The 23,821-nt window shown below is 36.5% G+C and overlaps 1 protein-coding gene across 1 annotated transcript in view; it reads left to right on the forward strand.

Annotated features, from left to right (window-relative positions):
• Window positions 1-23,048, forward strand: part of LOC131942941 (uncharacterized) — a 69,795-nt gene extending 46,747 nt beyond the window's left edge. The window contains exon 4 of the mRNA XM_059302910.1: window positions 22,815-23,048. Coding sequence (XP_059158893.1) covers window positions 22,815-23,015 — 201 coding nt within the window. The 3' untranslated portion in view covers window positions 23,016-23,048. The remainder of the gene's footprint in view (window positions 1-22,814) is intronic.
• The last annotated feature ends 773 nt before the right edge of the window (window positions 23,049-23,821 follow it).

Below are 23,821 nucleotides of genomic sequence, written 5' to 3' on the forward strand. Positions count from 1 at the left end.
GAAGCACTCAGTGTACATTGAAATCATGGCCTCTACTTCCGTTATCAGAGAAGTCTGCTCCGTTATCATTCCATTCTTATGGCTCATTTACAATTAATAATTAAAGACTTTTTTTTTTTAAATTTTCGTTCCGCTTTCTCTAAACTTTGTTGCCAAAAAGAAAATACTGGTTGATGTTTTTAATGATAGAGGATGTATGCAGGAAATAAAAATCTGTTGATTCAGTTCTATGTTGCTGTCTCTCTTGAGATGTTCACTCCATTTTTTTTATTTAGAGTCGTCGGGAATGGGGACAACACATTAATAGACATCATGATGTTTTAAAATAGTGTCGTAGGGCCATGGGACAACATATCATTTAAACATCATGATATTTTAAAATAGTGTCGTAGTATCAGGGGACAAAACATATAGACATCATAATGTTTCATAAAGAGTTGTCAGAAAGAAATAAACATTGATTACTTAAAGAAATAAAAAATACGTCACATGAAATAATTCCTGATTTTATTCCGACTCTGCAGTAGTTGATATATGTTTATGCAATAATAAAATTGTTTCATACAAACAGAAACACACACACTTGTACATACCCAAACCTACACTCAAGGTCGAGGTCACACGGGGGTCAAACGTGACTAGTAATTACGTCACAGCAGTGAGTATGTGCCGGCAGTTGGGCGCCAAGTCGAGGCTCTCAATGACGTAGTTCCGGCGGAAATGATACAGGGGCGTGCCGGACATGGAGCGTTGAAAAGGTTTTAAATAGATAATTTAAAATTCACGGTCGCGCTAAAATATAAAAAAACCTGTCGCAGCATATTGGATGTAATTTAATTATCCTCATCAAATTTTCCATTACGTCCTTTCTATTTTAGCACAAAAAAATCTCAAAATTTAAATAAAAAACGACGATAACTACACATTTACAAAATTGCGGTGATAATAAAAAAAATTCAACTCAAATTAAACAATAATTTTTGGACACCTTCGCGAAAATAATTTGAAGACTACCTTTAGAAGTCGTAACATCGAGGGTCCACAGTGCATTAGGAAAAGGAATGGGCTCAAACTTAACGTGGGGTTGAATATTATGGAAATAATTTTCAGGCGTACTTGTGCTAGTGATAGAATTACCTCAAAGGGGGGGGGGGGGGGGAGGAGGTCAAAGCCATGATCAATTTAGGGTTAGAGACAGTGTTGGGGCAAGGGTTAATGTTTAGGGTAGGGTTAAGGTTGGGGTAGGAGTAGGGTTAGGGTTAGGGTAAGGTAGGAGTCTGGTTAGGGTTAGGGTTAGAGTTAGGGTTAGGTGTTAGGGTTATTGTAGGGTAGGGTAGGGTAGGGTAGGGTAGGGTAGGGTAGGGTAGGGTAGGGTAGGGTAGGGTAGGGTAGGGGTAGGGTAGGGTAGGGTCGGATTGGGTTACGGTTAGGGTTAGTGTAGGGTTAGGGCAGGTTAGTGTAGGGTTAGTGTAAAGTTAGTGTAGGGTTAAGGCAGGGACACTCAAGCAGGTACAACAGATTTGATCAAGTATGCAATAAAAGAATGGTTTGAATCAAATGCCCTCAGTATTGATATTTTACTTTGGCAGGTGTAGGTTCGGTTGGTTAATGTAGGTGTATGTTTGGTTGGTGTAGGTTTATTTGTTTGATGTGGGTTTTTAGGATGATGTAGGTGTATGTAGGACTGACGTAGGCGTATGTTTGGTTGGTGTAGTTGTATGTATGTAGGACTGACGTAGGCGTATGCTTGCAATGATCCCGTTAAAGGTCGGAAAGTTTAGACTTTAGTGCTCAATGTTTTGGATATCGAGATAAAATAATTTAATCCGGCTGGATGTTTTTAAAGCCAGGCATCTCATCAATTAATGTATGCCTATCACATGCATGGGCACGTGATCGAGGGATGTTAGCTCCCTTTGAGCGTTCATCGGAGTTAAGTCCCCTTTTGATCCCCAAATGGGTGTTGGGGATTGAATTCTGTCTGATTTTTAACAGACTTTTTTTCTTCTCCGATATTTTCATCACATCGAGTTAAGTCCCTTGATCATTTACTCGGTGCAGCTGATTCCCTCCCTTTTAAAATTAGATGTATTGCAATATGTATCATATATTTTAAATTTTCTGTATTGCAATGTGTCTCATATATTTTAAATTTTCTGTTTTGCAATGTGTCTCCTATATTTTAAATTTTCTGTATTGCAATGTGTCTCCTATATTTTAAATTTTCTGTATTGCAATGTGTCTCCTATATTTTAAATTTTCTGTATTGCAATATGTATCATATATTTTAAATTTTCTGAAAGCATAATAACATAAGACATTGAAAACGTGTCTATTTTCTAACCTAACCCCACTAAGCACATAAGATAGTTTTTCATTAAAAGTACATTAACTCGGCCATTTTATCTGGGGCCACCTAGTTAACTAACTCGGCCATTTTATCTGGGGCCACAGTATAGATAAAGCACTATGAAGGCGTTCCTTCAGTAATCGATTTAGGTAAATATCTTGAAATAATTTGTTTAATTTTTCAAAGATAAAAAACGGTTAAAAAATATAAAAGCATGGACCATGTGTGTGTGCGTATGCGTATATTTGTGTGTGTGTGCGTGTGTGCGTGTGAGTGAGTGTGTTTATGAATACATATTAAAATAATGATATTCACTAACAAAACACAACTTTTTATAAAGTGATTGAAACTCTTTCAAATAGAAAGCGTGAAATCTACATCGTGTTAAAAAAAATTGTAGTGTTTGTAATATTTATCATTGTTGGCTACAATGGGGAATCCGGTGGGATTAATTTCCACTATTTAATTCAGAGAATGTTTATTATACCTCAAGTGGATGGACGATTGTCTGACGGCAATACACCATACTCTGTCATGGGAAGTAACACAATAGTAGCCGCGCTGTATGAAAGGGAGTTAATTATCTTTAGCCCGGTATAAATATATGAGTGCATTGCTTATCCCCCTTTGGGTCTGTTACATTAGAAATCTGACATTTCTCTAAATAATCACTCCGCTACCAACGTAGTTAGCCGATATTTCTTTTGTTTTATTCAATGGTTTCCAGTCTACCGCGAGTCTAGAGCTATCAGTCTCAGCAGCTTGTTATCTCTATAGTCATGATTATATAAGAAATAAGTAATATATATATATATATATATATATATATATATATATATATATATATATATATATATATATATATATATATATATATATATATATATATATACATGAGTAAATATATATATATAAATAAATAAATAAATAAATAAATAAATAAATAAATAAATAAATATATATAAATATAAATATATATATATATATATATATATATATATATATATATATATATATATATAAATATAAATATATATATATATATATATATATATATATATATATATATATGTATATATATATATATATATATATATATATATATATATATATATGTATATATATACATATAGAGAGATATAGATACGTAGAGAAATAGGTATAAATATAGATATAGATGTAGAAATGGATGAAGACATACATAGACGTAGATATATACTTGCTCACACACACATTTCGATGTAGAAGTAACATCAATCTATTTGACGCGCTCTAGCCTCGCTATGGCTGTCACCGGTAGAGTCCAGATGCCAGCCAAGGTTGTGTGTGTGTGACGTCATCCCCACTGAGCAGGTGGTAGCCTAAAGTATACTCTAGGATAAGACCCTCACTAGTCCAACAGTGACGTAACACGTATTAGTCACGTGACGGTTATCAAATCAAAATTTTCTTCACACACGCAACCAATTCAACCATCTCGCCTAATCCTCAAGATTCTTGGGGCCTCTCCTTGGGAGAATACTCATGCCAGTCTGTTTAGACATAGGCCTACGGTCACGTGTTAGACATTGGGTCATGTGTGAGACATAGGCCTACGGTCACGTGTTAGACATAAGGTCATGTGTGAGACATGTTCATGTGTTAGACATTGGGTCATGTGTTAGACACACGGTCACGTGTTAGACATAGGCCTACGGTCACGTGTTAGACATTGGGTCATGTGATAGACATGTTCATGTGTTAGACATTGGGTCATGTGTTAGACACACGGTCACGTGTTAGACATAGGCCTACGGTCACGTGTTAGACATTGGGTCATGTGATAGACATAGGGCTACGGTCATATGTTAGACATAGGCCCACGGTCACGTGTTAGACATAGGCCTACAGTCATGTGTTAGATATAGGTCTACGGTCATGTGTTAGATATAGGTCTACGGCGGGGGTCGGCAACCTTTTGAGACGGAAGAGCCAAAAGTTGCAATTTACAAACTTTCCCAGTTTTTAAAGAGCCACAAACATTTGTATTTCAATATTATGATATACACATATATATATATATATATATATATATATATATATATATATATATATATATATATATATATATATATATATATATATATATATATATATATATATGAATTAAAATGAAATATTTATTCATATAAAAACATACACATGATTAGCACAAAACGTATCATGGTATTTTAACCAGCTCTGCAAGAATAATAAAATCATTAATCAAATTATATAACAATAATTATTGAATAATATTTACAATAGTTTGACCTTGCAAGCCTTTGGAACGTTTGTTTAAACCTGGCTCATAACTTGTTTTCACTTTCAAGCGCGCCTCAAGATTTTTTTATTTGTTAGTTATCTTCAGTGTTTCTTTCAGAATTTTTAGCGCAATTTCCATTCTGGAGAATTGCGTTTATTAACCCGTCATTTCTGGATGTATGAATGAATGGATGGATGGATGGATGGATGTGTGTCCGCAGCCGCAGTCGTATCTCCTCCTCAACGAAGCAATATCGATGACTAGTTCCAAAAGCAATTATGTTAAGCAAGTTACGAGGATGAGCATAGGTCATAAAAATTCCGGGTTTCTTTCATGTATTTCCCGGAAAAACCAAAAAACCTCGAAAAAAATGCAGTTTGTGCCCATATCTCGGCAACCAGACCACTTAGCGACTTGAAACATGTACCAATCGATTCCTGTCATAATTTAGAACAATATTGCCGAAGAAAGTTTTCAAAAATATCCTCTCGTTCGGGCACAAATTTTAAAATTACATAAACACCTACAAACCAATCGTTCTTCTAGCTTGAACGCACCCCAGCATTATACGTCAGAGCTATTTTTAGATAACACAAGGAAATTGCGCATAAATGTCACTAGACTTTTTAGCGCAATTTCCATTCTGGAGAATTGCGTTTATTAACTCGTCATTTCTGGGAATGGATGGATGGATGAATGAATGAATGGATGAATGTGTGTCCGGGCTTTAAGTCGTATCTCCTCCTCAACGAAGCAATATCGATGACTAGTTCCAAAAACAATTATGTTAAGCAAGTTACGAGAATGAGCATAGGCCATAAAAATTCCGGGTTTCTTTCATGTATTTCCCGTAAAAGCCAAAAAACCTCGAAAAAATGCAGTTTTTGGCCCATATCTCGGCAACCAGACCACTTAGCGACTTGAAACATGTACCAATCGATTTCTGCCATAATTTAGAACAATATTGCCGAAGAAAGTTTTCAAAAATATCCTCTCGTTCGGTCACAAATTTTAAAATTACATAAACACCTACAAACCGATCGCTCTTCTAGCTTGAACGCACCCCATCATTATACGTCAGAGCTATTTTTAGATAACATAAGGAAATTGCGCATAAATGTCACTAGACTTTTTTAATTAACTTGCGCGCCTACTGAACGTGATGGCGCAGCCATGGAACGCGATGACGCATCTATTGAACGTGATGACGCGTGTGGTGTGGTTGTATATACATGCCGGAAGTAGAGATCTATCATCTTAATGATTATCATGTTGATAATCAAGTTCAACTAACCAATGGTTTTAATAACCCTGCTCTTGATTTCAAGGTGCTTAGTTTAGTTAGTAGTTAGGTTTATTTAATAAAAAACGTTTTAATAACTAACCAATGGTTTTACTAACCCTGCTCTTGATTTACGCTACGACAGAGCTATTTTTAGATAACATAAGGAAATTGCGCTAAAATTGTCACTAGACTTTTTAATTAACTTGTTTAATTAACTTGTTTCTCCTGAGGGGGGAGGGGGGGGGGGCACTTAAAATTTTCGGGGACGGACTAAAATTTCTGAGGGGGCGGACACTGTTACAAGTATATATTTTCCTTATAAATTCCACTTAGTCCCGGGGGAGGGGGGAGGGGGGGGGGTCTTAGCCCTTCCAAAGAAATGCCCGGAAAAAACACTGGTTGGCTTCTTTACTTTTTATTATATTCTTGCAAGAAAACGCTTGCTCTGATGAATATAGTGACCCAAAGATCGTCAGCACTCAAAATGCTAACTTCTTTACCTCATTGTAGTATCCTGGGAGAATATTCCATGCGTCACATAATAGTGCCTTAACTCGAGACACTTATTTTAGAGCTGTCCAGTTGTTCAGCGAAACGTGCAGGCTTTTCTGGACCTCCAAATCTCCTAACTTTCTCCTGAGTTCCGTGAACTTTTCAAATCCAACCATTTCATTTGAAGCGAACCAGCATCAATTCCAAATGGTTCAAAGTCGATCTTATTTGTTTTTATGTTAAGAGGATCTACAACTAACGTCAAAGTGTACTCGCATTTCTTTTGAATTGCTCAAATCTCTCAGTGAACCCATCCTTCATTTTATTTATTGTAATGCTGAAGTAATTCATGTTAAAAGTAGCATTAAGTAATGTATCGCTATCTGTGTCTTCAATAAAAAAAAGTTTTTTTTCGAAACAATCAACTTTTTCAAGCAAGGCATAGGCTGGGTTTTCCTTTCGTTGCAGTTTTACATTTAGCTCTTTTAGTTTCTTTGTAATATCCAGTATTTAGTATCTAACATGAAGTTGAATGTTTCGATTCGGGATGGACAATGTAATAGAAAGTACATTGAATTATGGAGTAAATAAATATTCTAATAGAAAGCGAGTGTTTATTGTTTATATTTATCATTATATCGTTCATCACTGAATATTGCAAAACAATATTTTTTAAGAGTTTCGAAAATAAAATAATTATTAATATTTGTGCATGGAACTGAAGAGCCGCATCTTTACATCAGAAAAGCCGCATGCGGCTCGCTAGCCGCAGTTTGCGGACTCCTGGCCTACGGTCATGTGTTAGACATGGGGTCATGTGTTAGAACTAGGCCTACGGTCATGTGTTAGACATACGGTCACGTGTTAGAACTAGGCCTACGGTCATGAAATAGTGAGTGACACAAGGCATTAGGCATTGTATTGTATGTTTGGGCGGGGGGTTGTCTGGCCGCTAGATGGCCGCTAGATGGCCGCTAGATGGTCGCTAGATGGTCGCTAGATGGCCGCTAGATGGCCGCTTCCAGGGACAGTATGACCGTGAATTATTGAAACATCCAGGACAACAAAGCGCTGCCACACCGCGCGTACACCCCAGGGGCGGCTATAACTCATAGCGACGTTAAGAGGGTGTGTGAGGGGGGGGGGGGTCTGTCAACAAGTGAGTGCTGTGGGATTCAAATATCGGGGGAGTTACATTAGCATTGATGTTTACACTCTTCTCCTATTGTATGTCTGTCCTCCAATCTTCTGATGTCTTTCTGTCTTTCTGTCTTTCTGTCTTTCTGTCATTCTGTCATTCTGTCTTTCTGTCTTTCTGTCTTTCTGTCTTTCTGTCTTTCTGTCTTTCTGTCTTTCTTTCTATCTGTCTTTCTGTCTTTCTTTCTATCTGTCTTTCTGTCTTTCTGTCTTTCTTTCTTCCTCTGTCTGTTTCTGTTAATTTTCTTCCTTTCTTTTTCTTTTTGTTTTACTTTTTTGTCTGTTTGTTTTACTTTCTCGTATGTATCTAATTTCTTATGTCTCTCTCTTTCCTCTTTTCCTTCGGTTTGTCTGTCTGATATTCTACATTCTGTCTGTCTGATGTTCTACCCTCTGTCTGTCTGATGTTCTACACTCTGTCTGTCTGATGTTTTACCCTCTGTCTGACTGATGTTCTACACTCTGTCTGTCTGATGTTCTACCCTCTGTCTGTCTGATGTTCTACCTTCTGTCTGTCTGATGTTCTCCTGTCTGTCTGATGTTCTACCCTCTGTCTGTCTGATGTTCTACACTCTGTCTGTCTGATGTTCTACCCTCTGTCTGTCTGATGTTCTCCTGTCTGTCTGATGTTCCCCTGATGTCTGTCTGATGTTCTACCCTCTGTCTGATGTTCCCCTGATGTCTGTCTGCTACATGTAATCACAACACAACAACCGTGCCCCCCCCCCCACACTGACCTAACCCTCCCTGGTCGGGATGGTACTAAGTTTACCATGAAATAGGTTTTGTCTTTCCTGATAGTATACATTTGTATACAAGGGCGGCAATCGTGTCTGAATGTGTGTTTACAATGTTGACACCAGAACCATGCAGGGACTAAGCTTGATACGACATAAACAATTATGTCTTTCATAACCTCTAGAGTGTATGTTTGTCTATAGAGATTTCTCCTACAAATAACCAAAGAATGGATACATGGATGAAAAATTGCCTAGCTTTACATGTAGTAAATATATTTAAACGTAAACATCAGTAACAAAAATAATATTCAGGGAAATAACTCTTCTGAAATCATGGGTTGTGGTTATTGGTTGAAGCGAGTAAAGGGAGACGATTAAAGCAATTTGTCACATATTAGCCTACACGTTTTACATTTACCTAGGAAACCAGTTATATTTATCTAAAATAACTATCAGAAGATAAATTTTAAAAATTAGCATGCATGTGAACAACAGACTAAATTGCTCTTATAACATGTTTCTTGTATTATTATAAAAATAAAAACAAAAGTAAGAAGTATTATCGTTAGTTGAATCTTGAGTACAGATAAGGTGTATTCTAAATTTCTGAATTGTTCATTTTACGCGCAGCTAGCTCCATTTGGCCTAGGAGTTGTCTTATTTCTGCTAGTAATTTTATACCACTATGACAGGGGTCGGCAACCCTTTGAAGCGGAAGAGCTAAAAGTTACAATTTTCAAAATTTCCCTGGTTTTAAAGAGCCACTAACATTTTTTTTATTTCAAATATTTGATTTTTTTATTGAGATTATTAGTATTTGTTCAAGGAGCTGGAGAGCCGCATCTTGATATCAAAAGAGCCGCATGCGGCTCGCGAGCCGCAGGTTGCCGACCCCTGCACTATGTCTCCGTCAATAATGTCAAAAACGTTGACTGATTCTAAATTGCCGTCATGTCATTTTTTTTTCATCCCAATCCGGTTCAAGCACCACAGTTTTATATTTACATGTCAAATTACTTAAACAATAAAAATATTTAAAATTTAAAAAAAAAAAAATTATAAAATAAAAAGAAGTATTACTATAATTGTAAATCTGTATCAGTCCTCACAAGCCGATGATGAAAACTTAAATACTAAAGCGAACATGCAAGGCAAACCGACGCTGTAAATTACTGTAAATTACATGTCTGAGGCTGAAAAGAAAAATAAAAAAATAAAGAAAACAATAATTTGGTTTGTTAATGAGAGCCATATTAACTTAATTCACCATTAAATCTGATGGTATTGTTCTTAATGCAAGCATCCTGTTGAGGTTTAGTTGTAGGTTCTTTTTTTAAAAAGTGCTTTAGTTGTATTTCGTGATGTTGTATGTTGTATCTCTATGTTATGATTTGGTATGCGTTTATAAGGTGTGTAGTATACCACATGCACGCTTCTCTAGCAAATTTCTCATGATTCTCAGAGTGCCAGGAAAAGTGTACAGCGGACTACAGGTCGTGTTGGCGGCGTGTGGGGTCACCCAATTAAAACATGAAACCTTTCCCCGCGCGGGGAGGGGAAGCGAGAACAGGGAAGCTCTAGGAAACACGAGCTTGGGGGACCAGGGGTGGGGGTGGGGGTGGGGGCGGAATGTCAGGTGCCTTATTAGGTATCATTATACAACCAGCGTTTGTAGCAGGGGTTGGGGGGGGGGGGGAGTTGGGTGAGGTCAGCGTGACTGTACTGAACGATTTCAATTATGTAGGAGGTATGTATGACGACCGACCATAGTAAGAGAGGGTTCAAGCTTTTGTATCATGATTTGTGTTGGGCCATTAAAAATTCTGCGTGATGTTGTGACAGTGGAAATCTCCTCGTCTGTCATTTGATCTAGCACGTCACGAATTTGTCGAAAAATTTATTAAAACTGGTGACTGAGGTTCACAGCTGATGGTGACTGATGGTGACACTATTGACAACAGTCTAATGGTGTGTGATGGTGACACCATTGACGATATCTGATGGTGTGTGATGGTGACACCATTGACGATATCTGATGGTGACTGATGGTGACACCATTGACGATTTCTGATGACGTCACTTTAAAGACTTCCTTGAAAAACCAAAACGCTGCAGGCACATTAAGCAGGAAAAAAAGGCGACTTGGTTTGTGAAACGTGACGGAAATATCGGAGAGGTAGGAGGGGAGGTGTATGGAGATAGATAGAGGAGGTGAGATACAGAGAGAGGATGTGATATACGGAGATAGGAAGTGAGATATAGAGAGAGGAGGGGAGATACAATGATGATATACAAATCTAAGCTATCGCCCTAACCTTTACTACTACTACTTTTAAATTTGATTTAACCTTGACACCACACATGAAAACGAGTTATTTTTTGCCGATGTTTTTACATCGACTGGCAACAACAAGGTCTTTGAAACATGAGTGAGTGTTCGTCCATTTGACACACTGACACACAATAATGTGCTAAAACATATGAGGATAATTAAACACATATGTCGCAGCTTCATAACTCAAGTAAACACAATGTTTGTTATAGAATCATAGAATCAAATAGAAATACAGTGTGCTATTAAGATTTTTTGGCTTTATATATATATATATATATATATATATATATATATATATATATATATATATATATATATATATATATATATATATATATATATATATATATATATATATATATATATATACTAGCCGTCCCGGCCAGGCCCTGCTCTGGCCTCTGTGAAAAACGTATCTGTAAAGGACCCTAACTTGTGTGTTTAGTAATCAGGATTTACCCGGCACAACCCTAACCACAACCAGATGAAGATTCTGATGTGATACACTGCGAAAATATTTTGCTGGCAGAGAGAGAGAGAGAGAGAGAGAGAGAGAGAAAGAGAGAGAGAGAAGTGCGCACATGGGCTTTTATATATTAGGATATATATATATATATATATATATATATATATATATATATATATATATATATATATATATATATATATATATAAATATATATATATATATATATATATATATATATATATATATATATATATATATATATATATATATATTTATATTTATATTTATATTTATATATATATATATATATATATATATATATATATATATATATATATATATGTTTATTAAGTCACCCAAAGTTTTTAACTCAAACCACTGATATATTCGTATAACGGCCATAAAGTGTCTCGCATTGTCATCTCAGTATAAATATGTATCACTTCTGACATTTAATTTGATTAGAGACATATTGACATTAACAACGTCCCCAATGCTGATGTAATTGTAATGTAATCTGACGGTCTCATTTACATACAGTGGTCTGCAACCATTACAGCTGTTGTGTAGGGTTAACGTAGTCTACAGCTAGTATAGGGTTACAGTAGTCTACAGCTAGTATATGTTACAGTAGTGTACAGCTAGTATAGGGTTACAGTAGTCTACAGCTAGTATAGGGTTAACGTAGTCTATAGCTAGTATAGGGTTAACGTAGTCTACAGCTAGTATAGGGTTACAGTAGTCTACAGCTAGTATAGGGTTAACGTAGTCTACATCTAGTATAGGGCTAACGTAGTCTACAGCTAGTATAGGGTTACAGTAGTCTACAGCTAGTATAGGGTTAACGTAGTCTACAGCTAGTATAGGGTTACAGTAGTCTACAGCTAGTATAGGCTTAAATTAGTCTACAGCTAGTATAGGGTTACAGTAGTCTACAGCTAGTATAGGGTTACAGTAGTCTACAGCTAGTATAGGGTTACAGTAGTCTACAGCTAGTATAGGCTTAAATTAGTCTACAGCTAGTATAGGGTTACAGTAGTCTACAGCTAGTATAGGGGTACAGTAGTCTAGTGTAGGGTTAACGTAGTCTACAGCTAGTACAGGGTTAACGTAGTCTACAGCTAGTATAGGGTTACAGTAGTCTAGTGTAGGGTTACAGTAGTCAACAGCTAGTATAGGGTTACAGTAGTATTTATCTTGTGTAGGGCTACGAACGCTCAAGGGTTACAAAAATCTTAGACCATTTTGGGGTATAGCAATAGGGCTGGTAAGTAGGTTACCAACCACTTCTATGGCTCATGCAGGTTTTATTGAGCCGTAGAACTGGTTGGTGACCTACTTACCAGCCCTATTGTCAAGTGTGAGTTAAAAATGGCCAGATTTTTACAAGTTCTCATGATGTGTTTACCTGGCTAAGATGTATGCCAGATAGGATGTTATTATTTAGGTCACCTTAGGTCTCGCTGTTGCCAAAATCCGTATCTTCTGCCTGAATACACATAGACAATCAATTTAAATTTTAAGTCAACTTTAGGGTTGCAATTTGCAAGCGTTGATTTTTTTACAACGTTACATAGTTTAAAACTCTTAAACTTGCAATGTTTTATAATTGTACACACAAAACTGTCGCTGACAGTATTCTTAGGTGGCAAGAGATTCCACTGTTACTGATTATTTTAGTAATCGAATATTGACGAATCTGACAAGCGGACCATTAGCATCCCTTGTACCGGAATAAAGTAGACATCTATACCTACCACCGGAAAGGAGCCAGGCTGCCTATGAATAGGTCGCGATCACAACTCCTATCTCGAGTGTAGCTCTAGGAAGTTTCCTGTCAGTATTCAGACTTCTATACATAGTTCATCCGTCAAAATGGCGTTAGGTTTCATAGATCCTACTCGACCTATTAAGGCGCGGATAGATTGACGACAGCTTTTCAACGAGGTTTTTGTATAGGGTCTTATGCGTGTTGAGGAAATTCACACAAATTATTATTTAGCTCGGCCGTTTAGTTTCTAGAAAAGAAGTTTGAAATTTTTGTTTAACCAATTACAAAAATATTTCAATCAATTCACCTTCCGGGTAAAGTAAAAATTCAGTTCTTGAATTTACTTTTGATGTCAATTTTGAAAGTGTTTTGCAATTACGGTTTTACGATAGTAAAAGCAATTTTCCGGTTGCTTAATTTAATTTTACATTTAGAGATTTAAAAACTGCACGATGATGCTTTTATAAATTGCATCGACAAAATAACTGTGTTAACTAAATTTATGGTAGCTATAAATAGTTTGTTCGATGCCGTTATGAGATAATAACTGACTTAAAAATATTTAGGTAATCTTATTAAATCCAGAAATACAAAGTATATCAAAAAATTATTATAACATGATAAATGTATTCTTAAAAATACAATCATTCTTGTTAGAAAACTCTAAGAAAAGCTCCGTTGGTTGTATGATAGAATTGGGCAGTTATGCTCCAAATTCTAAATATAGCTATGCGAAACACAATTATATATATATATATATATATATATACATGCTGGTTATTGTCCATTTGGTAGATTCCATTCGGGAAGTGTAATGTAACTTTTAAATGTGTTGTTTTCAGAACATACACTACAGCTGGATATTACCAACATTTTTTTTCAAGAGATTTTTGTCTTTCTGTCGTTTGTACGTGGTCTATCGTGGGTATAAGCTGACGAACGAACCACTTTAACCGAACCGGTTTTATTCAAACGTAACACATAGTCCAAGATTAGATGACAACGCAATGTGACATGGATTTAAAGCTAACGAGGTGCTTAATTAAATTTTATATAATAGTAATGTCTTCTGTGCAAAGTAGTTTGGTGTTACATTTGTAAGACTCCATTAGTAAATAACAAACAGACATATGTATACTTTAATATAACCCGTAATAACAGACATACGTATACTTTAATATACCTCGTAATAACAGGCGATAGTGATACATTGTCGCCGATAAATGTTACAAACAACAGTTTGTTAGTAAATTATATACCAGCATATCATAATAGTTTAGATTACAATGTGTATGTATTTATGTATAGGCTGTGTATGCCTGTATTGTGTAGCTTACCAAACACAAAGTAATGTATATGTGTCTGTACATTAGAGATTACCATTATACGTAATCAACAATAAGCCAGTCAGATGGTAGGCCTGTAGTCAAGAATAAGCCAGTCAGATGGTAGGCCTATAGTCAACAATAAGCCAGTCAGATGGTGGGCCTGTAGTCAACAATAAGCCAGTCAGATGGTGGGCCTGTAGTCAACAATAAGCCAGTCAGATGGTGGGCCTGTAGTCAACAATAAGCCAGTCAGATGGTAGGCCTATAGTCAACAATAAGCCAGTCAGATGGTAGGCCTATAGTCAACAATAAGCCAGTCAGATGGTAGGCCTATAGTCAAGAATAAGCCAGTCAGATGGTGGGCCTATAGTCAAGAATAAGCCAGTCAGATGGTGGGCCTGTAGTCAAGAATAAGCCAGTCAGATGGTGGGCCTATATTCAACAATAAGCCAGTCAGATGGTAGGCCTATAGTCAACAATAAGCCAGTCAGATGGTAGGCCTATAGTCAACAATAAGCCAGTCAGATGGTAGGCCTATAGTCAACAATAAGCCAGTCAGATGGTGGGCCTGTAGTCAACAATAAGCCAGTCAGATGGTAGGCCTATAGTCAACAATAAGCCAGTCAGATGGTAGGCCTATAGTCAACAATAAGCCAGTCAGATGGTAGGCCTATAGTCAACAATAAGCCAGTCAGATGGTAGGCCTATAGTCAAGAATAAGCCAGTCAGATGGTAGGCCTATAGTCAAGAATAAGCCAGTCAGATGGTAGGCCTATAGTCAAGAATAAGCCAGTCAGATGGTAGGCCTATAGTCAACAATAAGCCAGTCAGATGGTGGGCCTATAGTCAACAATAAGCCAGTCAGATGGTGGGCCTATAGTGAGAACTTTTAAACTACTACATTTATGGTGATGGGCTTCATCTATCAAGTGACAATTTTGTGACTCTCCAGTAGGTCTGGTTCATTATATTAATTATGCGCAACTAATTATCTGAAGTTGCGGTCTGTTTGATAGGCCGCCTGGTGTGCATAATTTCATTGCGCTAAATTTTTTTCAGGTGTTGTAGTGAATTTAACCAATAGGGTTTAACGTCAGAAAAACGTAAAAGATACATTTTTTATAGGCGGTCTTAAGATTATAGGGAAGTCTTAAGATACTTTTTATAGGCGGTCTTAAGATTATAGAGAAGTCTTAAGATACTTTTTATAGACGAGCCTTATGAACGTCTTAAAATGAGATTTCTTTGCTTTTTACTTTGTCCTTGTCTTAAATTCTATTCGAAATCAGAAACTTTTACCTGGAAACCTAAAGCCTCCATTTTTCTTAATACAAAACTCGTGCTTTCGGATTCGTTTACATATTGTGTAAACAAAAGTTAATAAAATCCATATGACATTCAATTTTTTTTAAAATGTTCAAATCGACTAGAATAATGCTATAAATGTTTTAATGTGACATATTTGGTCTGAGATCATTTGTCCTGAGATCATTTGTCTTAAGATCATTTGTCTTAAGATAATTTGTCCTGAGACCATAAGTCCTGAGATCTTTGTCATCATTTATACTGAGATAATTTGTCCTGTCACCGCCTAAAGATCCTTAAGAAAGATCCTTCAAAAAGGTCATTCAAAAAGATCAATCAAAAAGATTTTTCAAAAAGATCCTTCAAAAAGATCATTCAAAAAGATCAATCAAAAAGATTTTTCAAAAAGATCCTTCAAAAAGATCCTTCAAAAAGATCTTTCAAAAAGATTTTTCAAAAAGATCCTTCAAAAAGATCAGTTTTGTTCTGATCAGAAGGGTCCAGAACATATTGGAAAAATGAACTGTTCATATATTTATTCATATGCTATGTTACATTATACATATCTATATCTAAAGATATTTTTATGTGTATATTCATTCATTAGCATACAATCCTACATCATAGGCCAGATGAGCCATATAGATGGTTATGTCAGACAGCTGCTAGCTAAAACTATCGCATCAATATTTTGTACCCGAACTTTTCAGTCACAGCTTGCCCATTAAATCGTTCGACACTAATTACAAAATCCATTAATTATGTTAATATCTACTCACATAACAAAACATGTGACCATACTCGAGCGATGGTTCGTAATTAACTTTCAATTATCAATAATTAACTCATTAAACTCGTGGTGTAGAAGTGGCAGTAAACTTGTGGTGTAGAGGTAGCAGTAGCCTTGTGGTGTATATAAGGGCGAGGCTGGTCCCTAGGTTGTTGTATGAAGAGACAAGCCGCTACACAATCGTGTAAGTATAGACAGTTCTTTCTGTTTTAGATACAGCTTAACTTTATCCCGTGTTCATTTTAGAGCTTTATTTTTATCGTTAGATTTGGTTTAACATTACATTTAACACAACTTATATATATATATATATATATATATATATATATATATATATATATATATATATATATATAAATGTATACATATACATATATATAATTATAAATATATGTATATATATATATATATATAAATAAATATATATATATATATATATATATATATATATATATATATATATATATCGTGCGGCGTCAATTCGGCCAATGACGAAACGGCCCCGTCAAAACGACCCCGACAAAACGACCCCGTCAAAACGACCCCGTCAAATCGGCCCCGTCAAAAGGGCCAGCGACATATGGACCCCGTCATATAGGCTCCCGACAAATAGGCTCCCGTCATTTAGGCTCCCGACAAAAGGGCTCCAGTCAATAAGGCTCCTGACAAATAGGCTCCCGTCATTTTGGCTCCCGACATATAGTCTCCCGTCATTTAGTTTTTTCCACAAAACGGCCCCCGTCATTACGACTCCCGACAAATAGGCTCCCGCCATTTAGTTTCTCCACAAAACGGCCCCCGTCATTACGACTCCCGACAAATAGGCTAGCGTCATTTTGGCTCCCGACAAAAAGGCTCCTGTCAATTTGGCTCCAGACAAAAGGACCACTGACACAGTGGCGTAGCTACCGTAAAGCTAGCGTAAGCAAGGCATGGGGGCCCAAGGCACATAGGGGCCCTTTTCCCTCATAAAAAATAAAACTTTTACAATGGAATTTTAATATTTGTTACATATAAATAATTTTAAAAAAGAAAAAGGTTAAAAGTTCCAAAAAGCCCCCCCCCCTCCCCCACCGTTTCGGCAGTGGGATTCAGTGTTTGTGGGTCAAACAGAGCCCAATCGTTATAATAACACTATAGGCTATATCACTTTGTCGTGCAAGACATTGAGAGAATCATCCTATAAATAAACTTTTTAGCAGTAGTAGGCAAGCATAATAATATAGTATAAATACAAAATCAGGACATATAAAATACAAAATGTTGCCTTAAGAATATTTATATATTAAAAAATATCCATCGTAAGTAGAAGTTGATCTCTTCGTTTAACTCCTCTGTAGCCTAACGCAGAGGCGTAGCGAAGGCGAGGCGGGGGGTGCGGACCGCAACGGGTGACACCATTTAGGGGGGGGGGTGACACCAAAGGCAAAAAATTGTAAAATTTATAGAATGAAATGCCATTTTCCAGATCCATTAGTTAAAGTTAAATAGTCTTCTAAGTACAAATCGAAAATTATATCAAGAGGGGGGGGGTGACACCACGACGTAAACGTAAACTATAAAGAAAACAATGCTACATCCAACTGTATTATAAACAGATTGTAGATAAACATCGTTACTATTAAGTCAGCAGTGATTAAAGCTTAAACACGTACGTGTACCAGTATGTGGCATATATACACACATATATATATATATATATATATATATATATATATATATATATATATATATATATATATATATATATATATATATATATATATATGCTTTGTTTCCTGGGAGGGGGTGACAATACGAAGTGCCGCACCGGGTGAGACCCGACCTAGCGACGCCACTGGCCTAACGGCTGACGATAATTTTTGCATAGGGGCCCAAAAATCCTAGCTACGCCACTGCACTGACAATACCGTTTCTGTAGAGACTAAGTCTCCCGGCAAAGCGGTCTCATTGAATATGACATCTGCCAGTGGGACCCCTTCATCAATATTCTTTAGAGTTAGCTTATCCAACACTCTTATGTAATACAACGTATGCATCTCTTGTTCGGCAGGCCTTATTTTTATATTAGTTTATCTATTATAAAATACAGTATGTTTTAATTTAAGGGTCATCTATCTATGACATCCATAATTGAGTCGGTTATAGGCTGTTCCAACTCATTGTGTGGGGAGAAGGGTCCACGCTGTACCTTCCTAACTGCAATATGCTTGTACAGGGGCGTAGCGAGGGGAGGGGCGGGGGTTGCGGACCGCACCGGGTGACACCATTTAGGGGGGTGACACAAAGGCAAAAAATAGCAAAATATATAGAGAAAAAGTTGAGGGGGTGGGGGTGCAAATCGAAAGTTTTGGGGGGGGGGATGCAAATCGAAAACTTGAAAGTTTGTCCCCGGGAAGGGTCGCAACGCCTCTGGGGGGGGGGTGACACCATTAAGTGCCGCACCGGGTGACACCCGACCTCGCTACGCCACTGTGCTTGTAGGTTATCAAAACAAAATGCTGTTATCATGTTAACATCATGTATATCATACATTTACACTTCTGTGCTCGCTTTTAAGCAACAGATCTTTTCTGTTGTAAATTAAACATTATCAAAACTTTAGAATTGGTGGAATTTAGCTGTTAAGGGCTCGATTTGTTTGTGAATTAATGTTGGTTCATGAAAAAATAATTTCATTCGGGCATTAAAAAGAGGTTATGGTGGTATTGGAGGTAGGACACAATGGTTACTTTTATGCCAATAGTGGTCATATCAATCATTTTTCTGGAGCCAATATGTCGGGAGTCATTTTGTCAAAAGCCAATATGTCGGGAGCCCAATTGCCGGTAGCCAAAATGTCGTGAGCCCATTTGCCGGGAGCCCATTTGTCTTGAGCCCTTATGTCGGGAGCCAATATGTCCTGAGCCTATTTGTCAGGGGTTAATATGTCGGGAGTCCATTTGTCGGGAGCCCAAATGTCGGGAGCCCATTTGTCGGGAGCCTATATGTCGCAAGTCAATATGACGGGAGCCCATTTGACGGGAGCCAATAAGTCGGGGCCCTTTTGACGGGGCTATTTTGACGGGGTCGGTTTGTCGGGAGTCGATTTGACGGGGTCGTATTAACGGGGCCGTTTTGACGGGGTCGATTTGTCCCGGGCCGTTTTGACAGGGCACCATATATATATATATATATATATATATATATATATATATTCGGGTGTATGTAGTTACATTTATACTTCCAAAAGTACACCTAATTGAACTGAAATGTATTTACTACGTAGATTAAACCTCAAACCACTGACAATGAAGATCACACTGTGTATGCTAGCCGCCATGTTGGTACTAGGCGCCCGTGCCGACTACGATGAGAATTGTCAGACTCTGAGACAGACATTTGAGACGTGCCAGGCACAGGCCAATGGTGACGCCAGCCCCTGCAGGGTCGAGTATGAGCAGTTCCTGCAGCAGTGCCTGCCGGAGTGGTGGCAGTGTCTGAGCAAGCAGGTGCTGTATGAAGACAACAACTGTGTCGTGGTGCCGGAGACGGAGGGGTGCGGCCCCCTGGGGGAGGAGAGGGACGCCGCCTGCGACCTGGCTTGGAAAATACACAAGGGGTACCACACGGATTAGAACCCGGAGCGGTGTGAAGGTGGACCCACACACCAGTGTACATTAATACACCATTTACACAACACTGGACACCATGACACCACGTACACACCTTTGTACACTAAGAAACCATTACACCATGTACACCCAACTGTACACATGAAATCGTGTAAATCCGATGGATTGTACCTGAAAACATTTTAAAGTTTGTATCAATCAATAAAGATTATTCACACCAAACATCGGTGTTGTTATTTTAAGCCGCAGAATGCTATTGTATGTATATATATATACATACATACCTACATACATATATATATATATATATATATATATATATATATATATATATATATATATATATATATATATATATATATATATATATATAGTTTTATATTATTAGGCAGTCTAGTTTTACAGGCTTTCATTATTATTATCCTATGAATGATATGATTATGTGTTGAGAATATGATAGGATACGTTCTGCTGAATATCGTTTTTATTTCTGATGCTAATTAAGTTTTTCAAAGCTAACGATCAATAATATATATTATATATATGAAAATTTAATGTGCCCCCCCCCCCCCCGAGAAAAAAAAGTCAGGAAGAAACACTGCTGACAAGTTTGGTGCATGTAATTCTCTAGTCGCCTCTTTTAAGTGATCGACTTAACTTATCCTAGCGTGTTCTTTCATGGCTTTAGGAGTTAACTAGATAGAAGGCTTCTGATTCCTTACAAGAAATTAACTTTGCCCAGGACATTTCATTCAAAGTGCGGCAAACTTAAGCAAGATATTTTTTTTATTCTTTTAATAATTATTCTTGTTAATAGTAAATTTTTCAAGACGCTTCTAGAATGTTCTTACACGACATAGTAAACGGTAACCATCCACCTGTCACTAACTTTTCAATAAGCCTGAAAAATCTTGGCACAGACTACAACCATTATGCTCTTGTTTGTTTTCTTGATCAAAATCATGACATTGTCAAAACAATCCATCACTAATACAATCGGTTATAAGCGCCGGGTGTTAGTTGTTGTATATCTCAGTGTGGTGTAACTCAACGGATGGACATTTTTGATACGGTCACCAAAACATGAGTAGCCTTATCGAGTTGTGCTACATTCTGTTTAGATTGTGGTAAGCGATTCCTCAAACAAATGTATTATTTGTTATAGATCTATAGACGTGTCAATATTATACGTACGTTTTGAAAATATGTCTGTATGTTACACAACAAAGAGAGTAATTTATTTTTCGGAAGTTCTTTTGTGAAGGTATTCAAAATCTTAGAAACAAACCACCAAAATCTTGACTTTGTTTAAATTAAAACAAGTGAGAGGGTGTCCTACTGTAAAAAATGATTGATTATATGTGTTCACCCTTTTATTACAAAATATCCTTGGTGATCGCTAATGATCCTTACAGCATAACGTGTTATGACCCGCTTGATAGAGAATCTCTGCCTTACTACACAGTGACACGTACGTGTTGTGGTTTATAGGACACAGTTCACCCTGTTGAGTAACACTGATGTGTCGTGTGTTAGGTCTTGTGTGTCCGTCTACCTTGACCTACACAGTGTGTGTCTTGTATTCAAATCTTGTGTAAACAATTCATTCTTTTAGACCAGTGGTATCGAATGCTCATGTGTACTGCCCCACAATCCAAGGATTAACTCCGTACACTAAAGGCTGTAAATATGTTGACAAAATTAAACATTTGTAAAGGTTGTTTGTTTGCTTTACACGAAATAATTTTTTAAAAGTTTGAATAATAATTTTAAAAATATTTAAAACTGCGAACGGAAAATAAAATACAATAAGGCCATTTACAATACACTAGACGTCGATACCCGTTACACGTGAATTATAGGCCTATATATTTTAATGTTGTACCTTTTCTCAAGAAAAATATTTTGTATAATAGTTATTGGTCGAAACGCAATGTGCTTTACTACACGTTGAACGATATTAGTGACAAAGAAAAGAAATAAACTAAATATCTAAAAATACGACACATTTAAAATAACATAGGCTACCAATACCTATTAGAAAAACCAAATTGTATACAATATTAGTCAACATAACACCATATTAAATGAACACACTGATTAAGAGACAAATGATTTCGTTAAAAACCCGGCTGTTCAATGGTATTTTTTAAAAATGTAATTTGTATTACTTTTGGCAGAGAAAATTGTATACAAATCATAGAGTACTTCTTGATTAGTAGATCTAGAAATCAATAGATCCAAATCAAAATCGAATTAAAATAGTTCATTTCTTCATATTCTAAAATTGGAAGATGAAGTCATTAGTGTTGTGTTCTTTCCACTGTTTAAAAATGTGACATGTTACGTCATTGTTTATTGCGTTTTTGCCAATAATAAACACTTTTCCGGTTGCATGTTATAAAATGTGTTTCTACAATCGAATATGCCTTTAATTTTATTTTCCTTCCTTAAATTAATTTTATACATTTAAAACCTCCACCATGTTATTTTGAACAAAATTCCGTATCTTTAAGTTCTCCATATATTGCTGAACATGCTGATCACATAGCCTCAAAAATGTTGAGGACTGAGAAAGAGAGAGGGAAATGCGCACATGGGCTTGTATATAATAGGATGGAATTTCTAGCCAGTTTTATTTAATCTTAAGAAATCGATGTGATAAAAGAACAAAAAATAGCACCGTCACATTTTGATGTGACTCGACTAATTATTTTAAGACCATACAATGTTACTAAAAAGTTGTGCATTCATTTTTAAAATTCTTTACTATACTTCTAACTGCAACCAGCTCTATAATACCAATTTTAATGTTTTAATGTCTTAATATATTTTCTTGATTTGTCTACTTTAGGGCCTTGGATTGGATGCGCCAAGAGCCAATGACCTTCGACTGCTCAACTGGATTCTACGTATGAAAGAACCTTTCTCTAAGGACGACAACTCTGAGTTGGATCAAGTAAGGGACGCCACCCAACTATCAAGCCTACTGCCGTCTCCACGCTTTGAGAAGCGCCAACGGCCTTGTTTTTGGAACGTTGTGTCTTGCTACTGACAAACCATGACATAAACTAGTTTGAGCCTTGTTCGAATCGTCTTCTTGCTTTTATTTTCATTATTAAAATGAGCTCTAATGTTGTATTTATATAACTTAAAAAACAACATCAACGCCACGTAAATTAATGGGATGTTTCCAATCATCCATTGATAATGTGCAACAATTTCGGACACAAATTCACCAAGTTAACACAAAAAAAAAATTGTTAATCTGAAAGCATCAATTAATGCATTGCAATAAATGCTTGCCCCTTTATTAGTTGAGTTTTTAGCTATTAAGAAACACAAAACATTTTATTGCCATTCGCAAAGTTTATTTTTGTAGAGACATTAGGTTAGACAGCTCATGGAAAATTAGGTTAATCTCGTTCAGATTTGTTGATTATCAGAATTTGTTAACCTTCATTTCTCAAGCAAGATACCAACCGAGTTCGACTCTTTAAGAAGGCAAATGTCTAAATATCGTGACTTTTATTTGAACTTTAAGAAAGAGCAAAATATAATCTAAAATATCATATTATGTATTAACTTGCAGTATTTGTCAAGCAAACATCAATTCAACATTATAATATATATAAAATTGTGATAAATGTAATCAAAATACGTGAGTGATTAGGTAAATCCTTTGACCAAGCACCCCCTCCCCCCCCCCCAAAAAAAAAGATGTAACGGTATATACCGTCACTCTGGTACCTGAGGATGTTTGTGACAAGAAGATATACAACAACCATCGTCATATCACGTGACGGGTGTGTCACGGGCTGATACAAGAGCAGGAATTTGATGAATCAATCAGTGTAAACT

This window comes from Physella acuta, unplaced genomic scaffold, assembly GCF_028476545.2.
Source record: "Physella acuta isolate Inbredline_101_S28 unplaced genomic scaffold, ASM2847654v3 ptg000434l, whole genome shotgun sequence".
Lineage (NCBI taxonomy): Eukaryota > Metazoa > Mollusca > Gastropoda > Physidae > Physella > Physella acuta.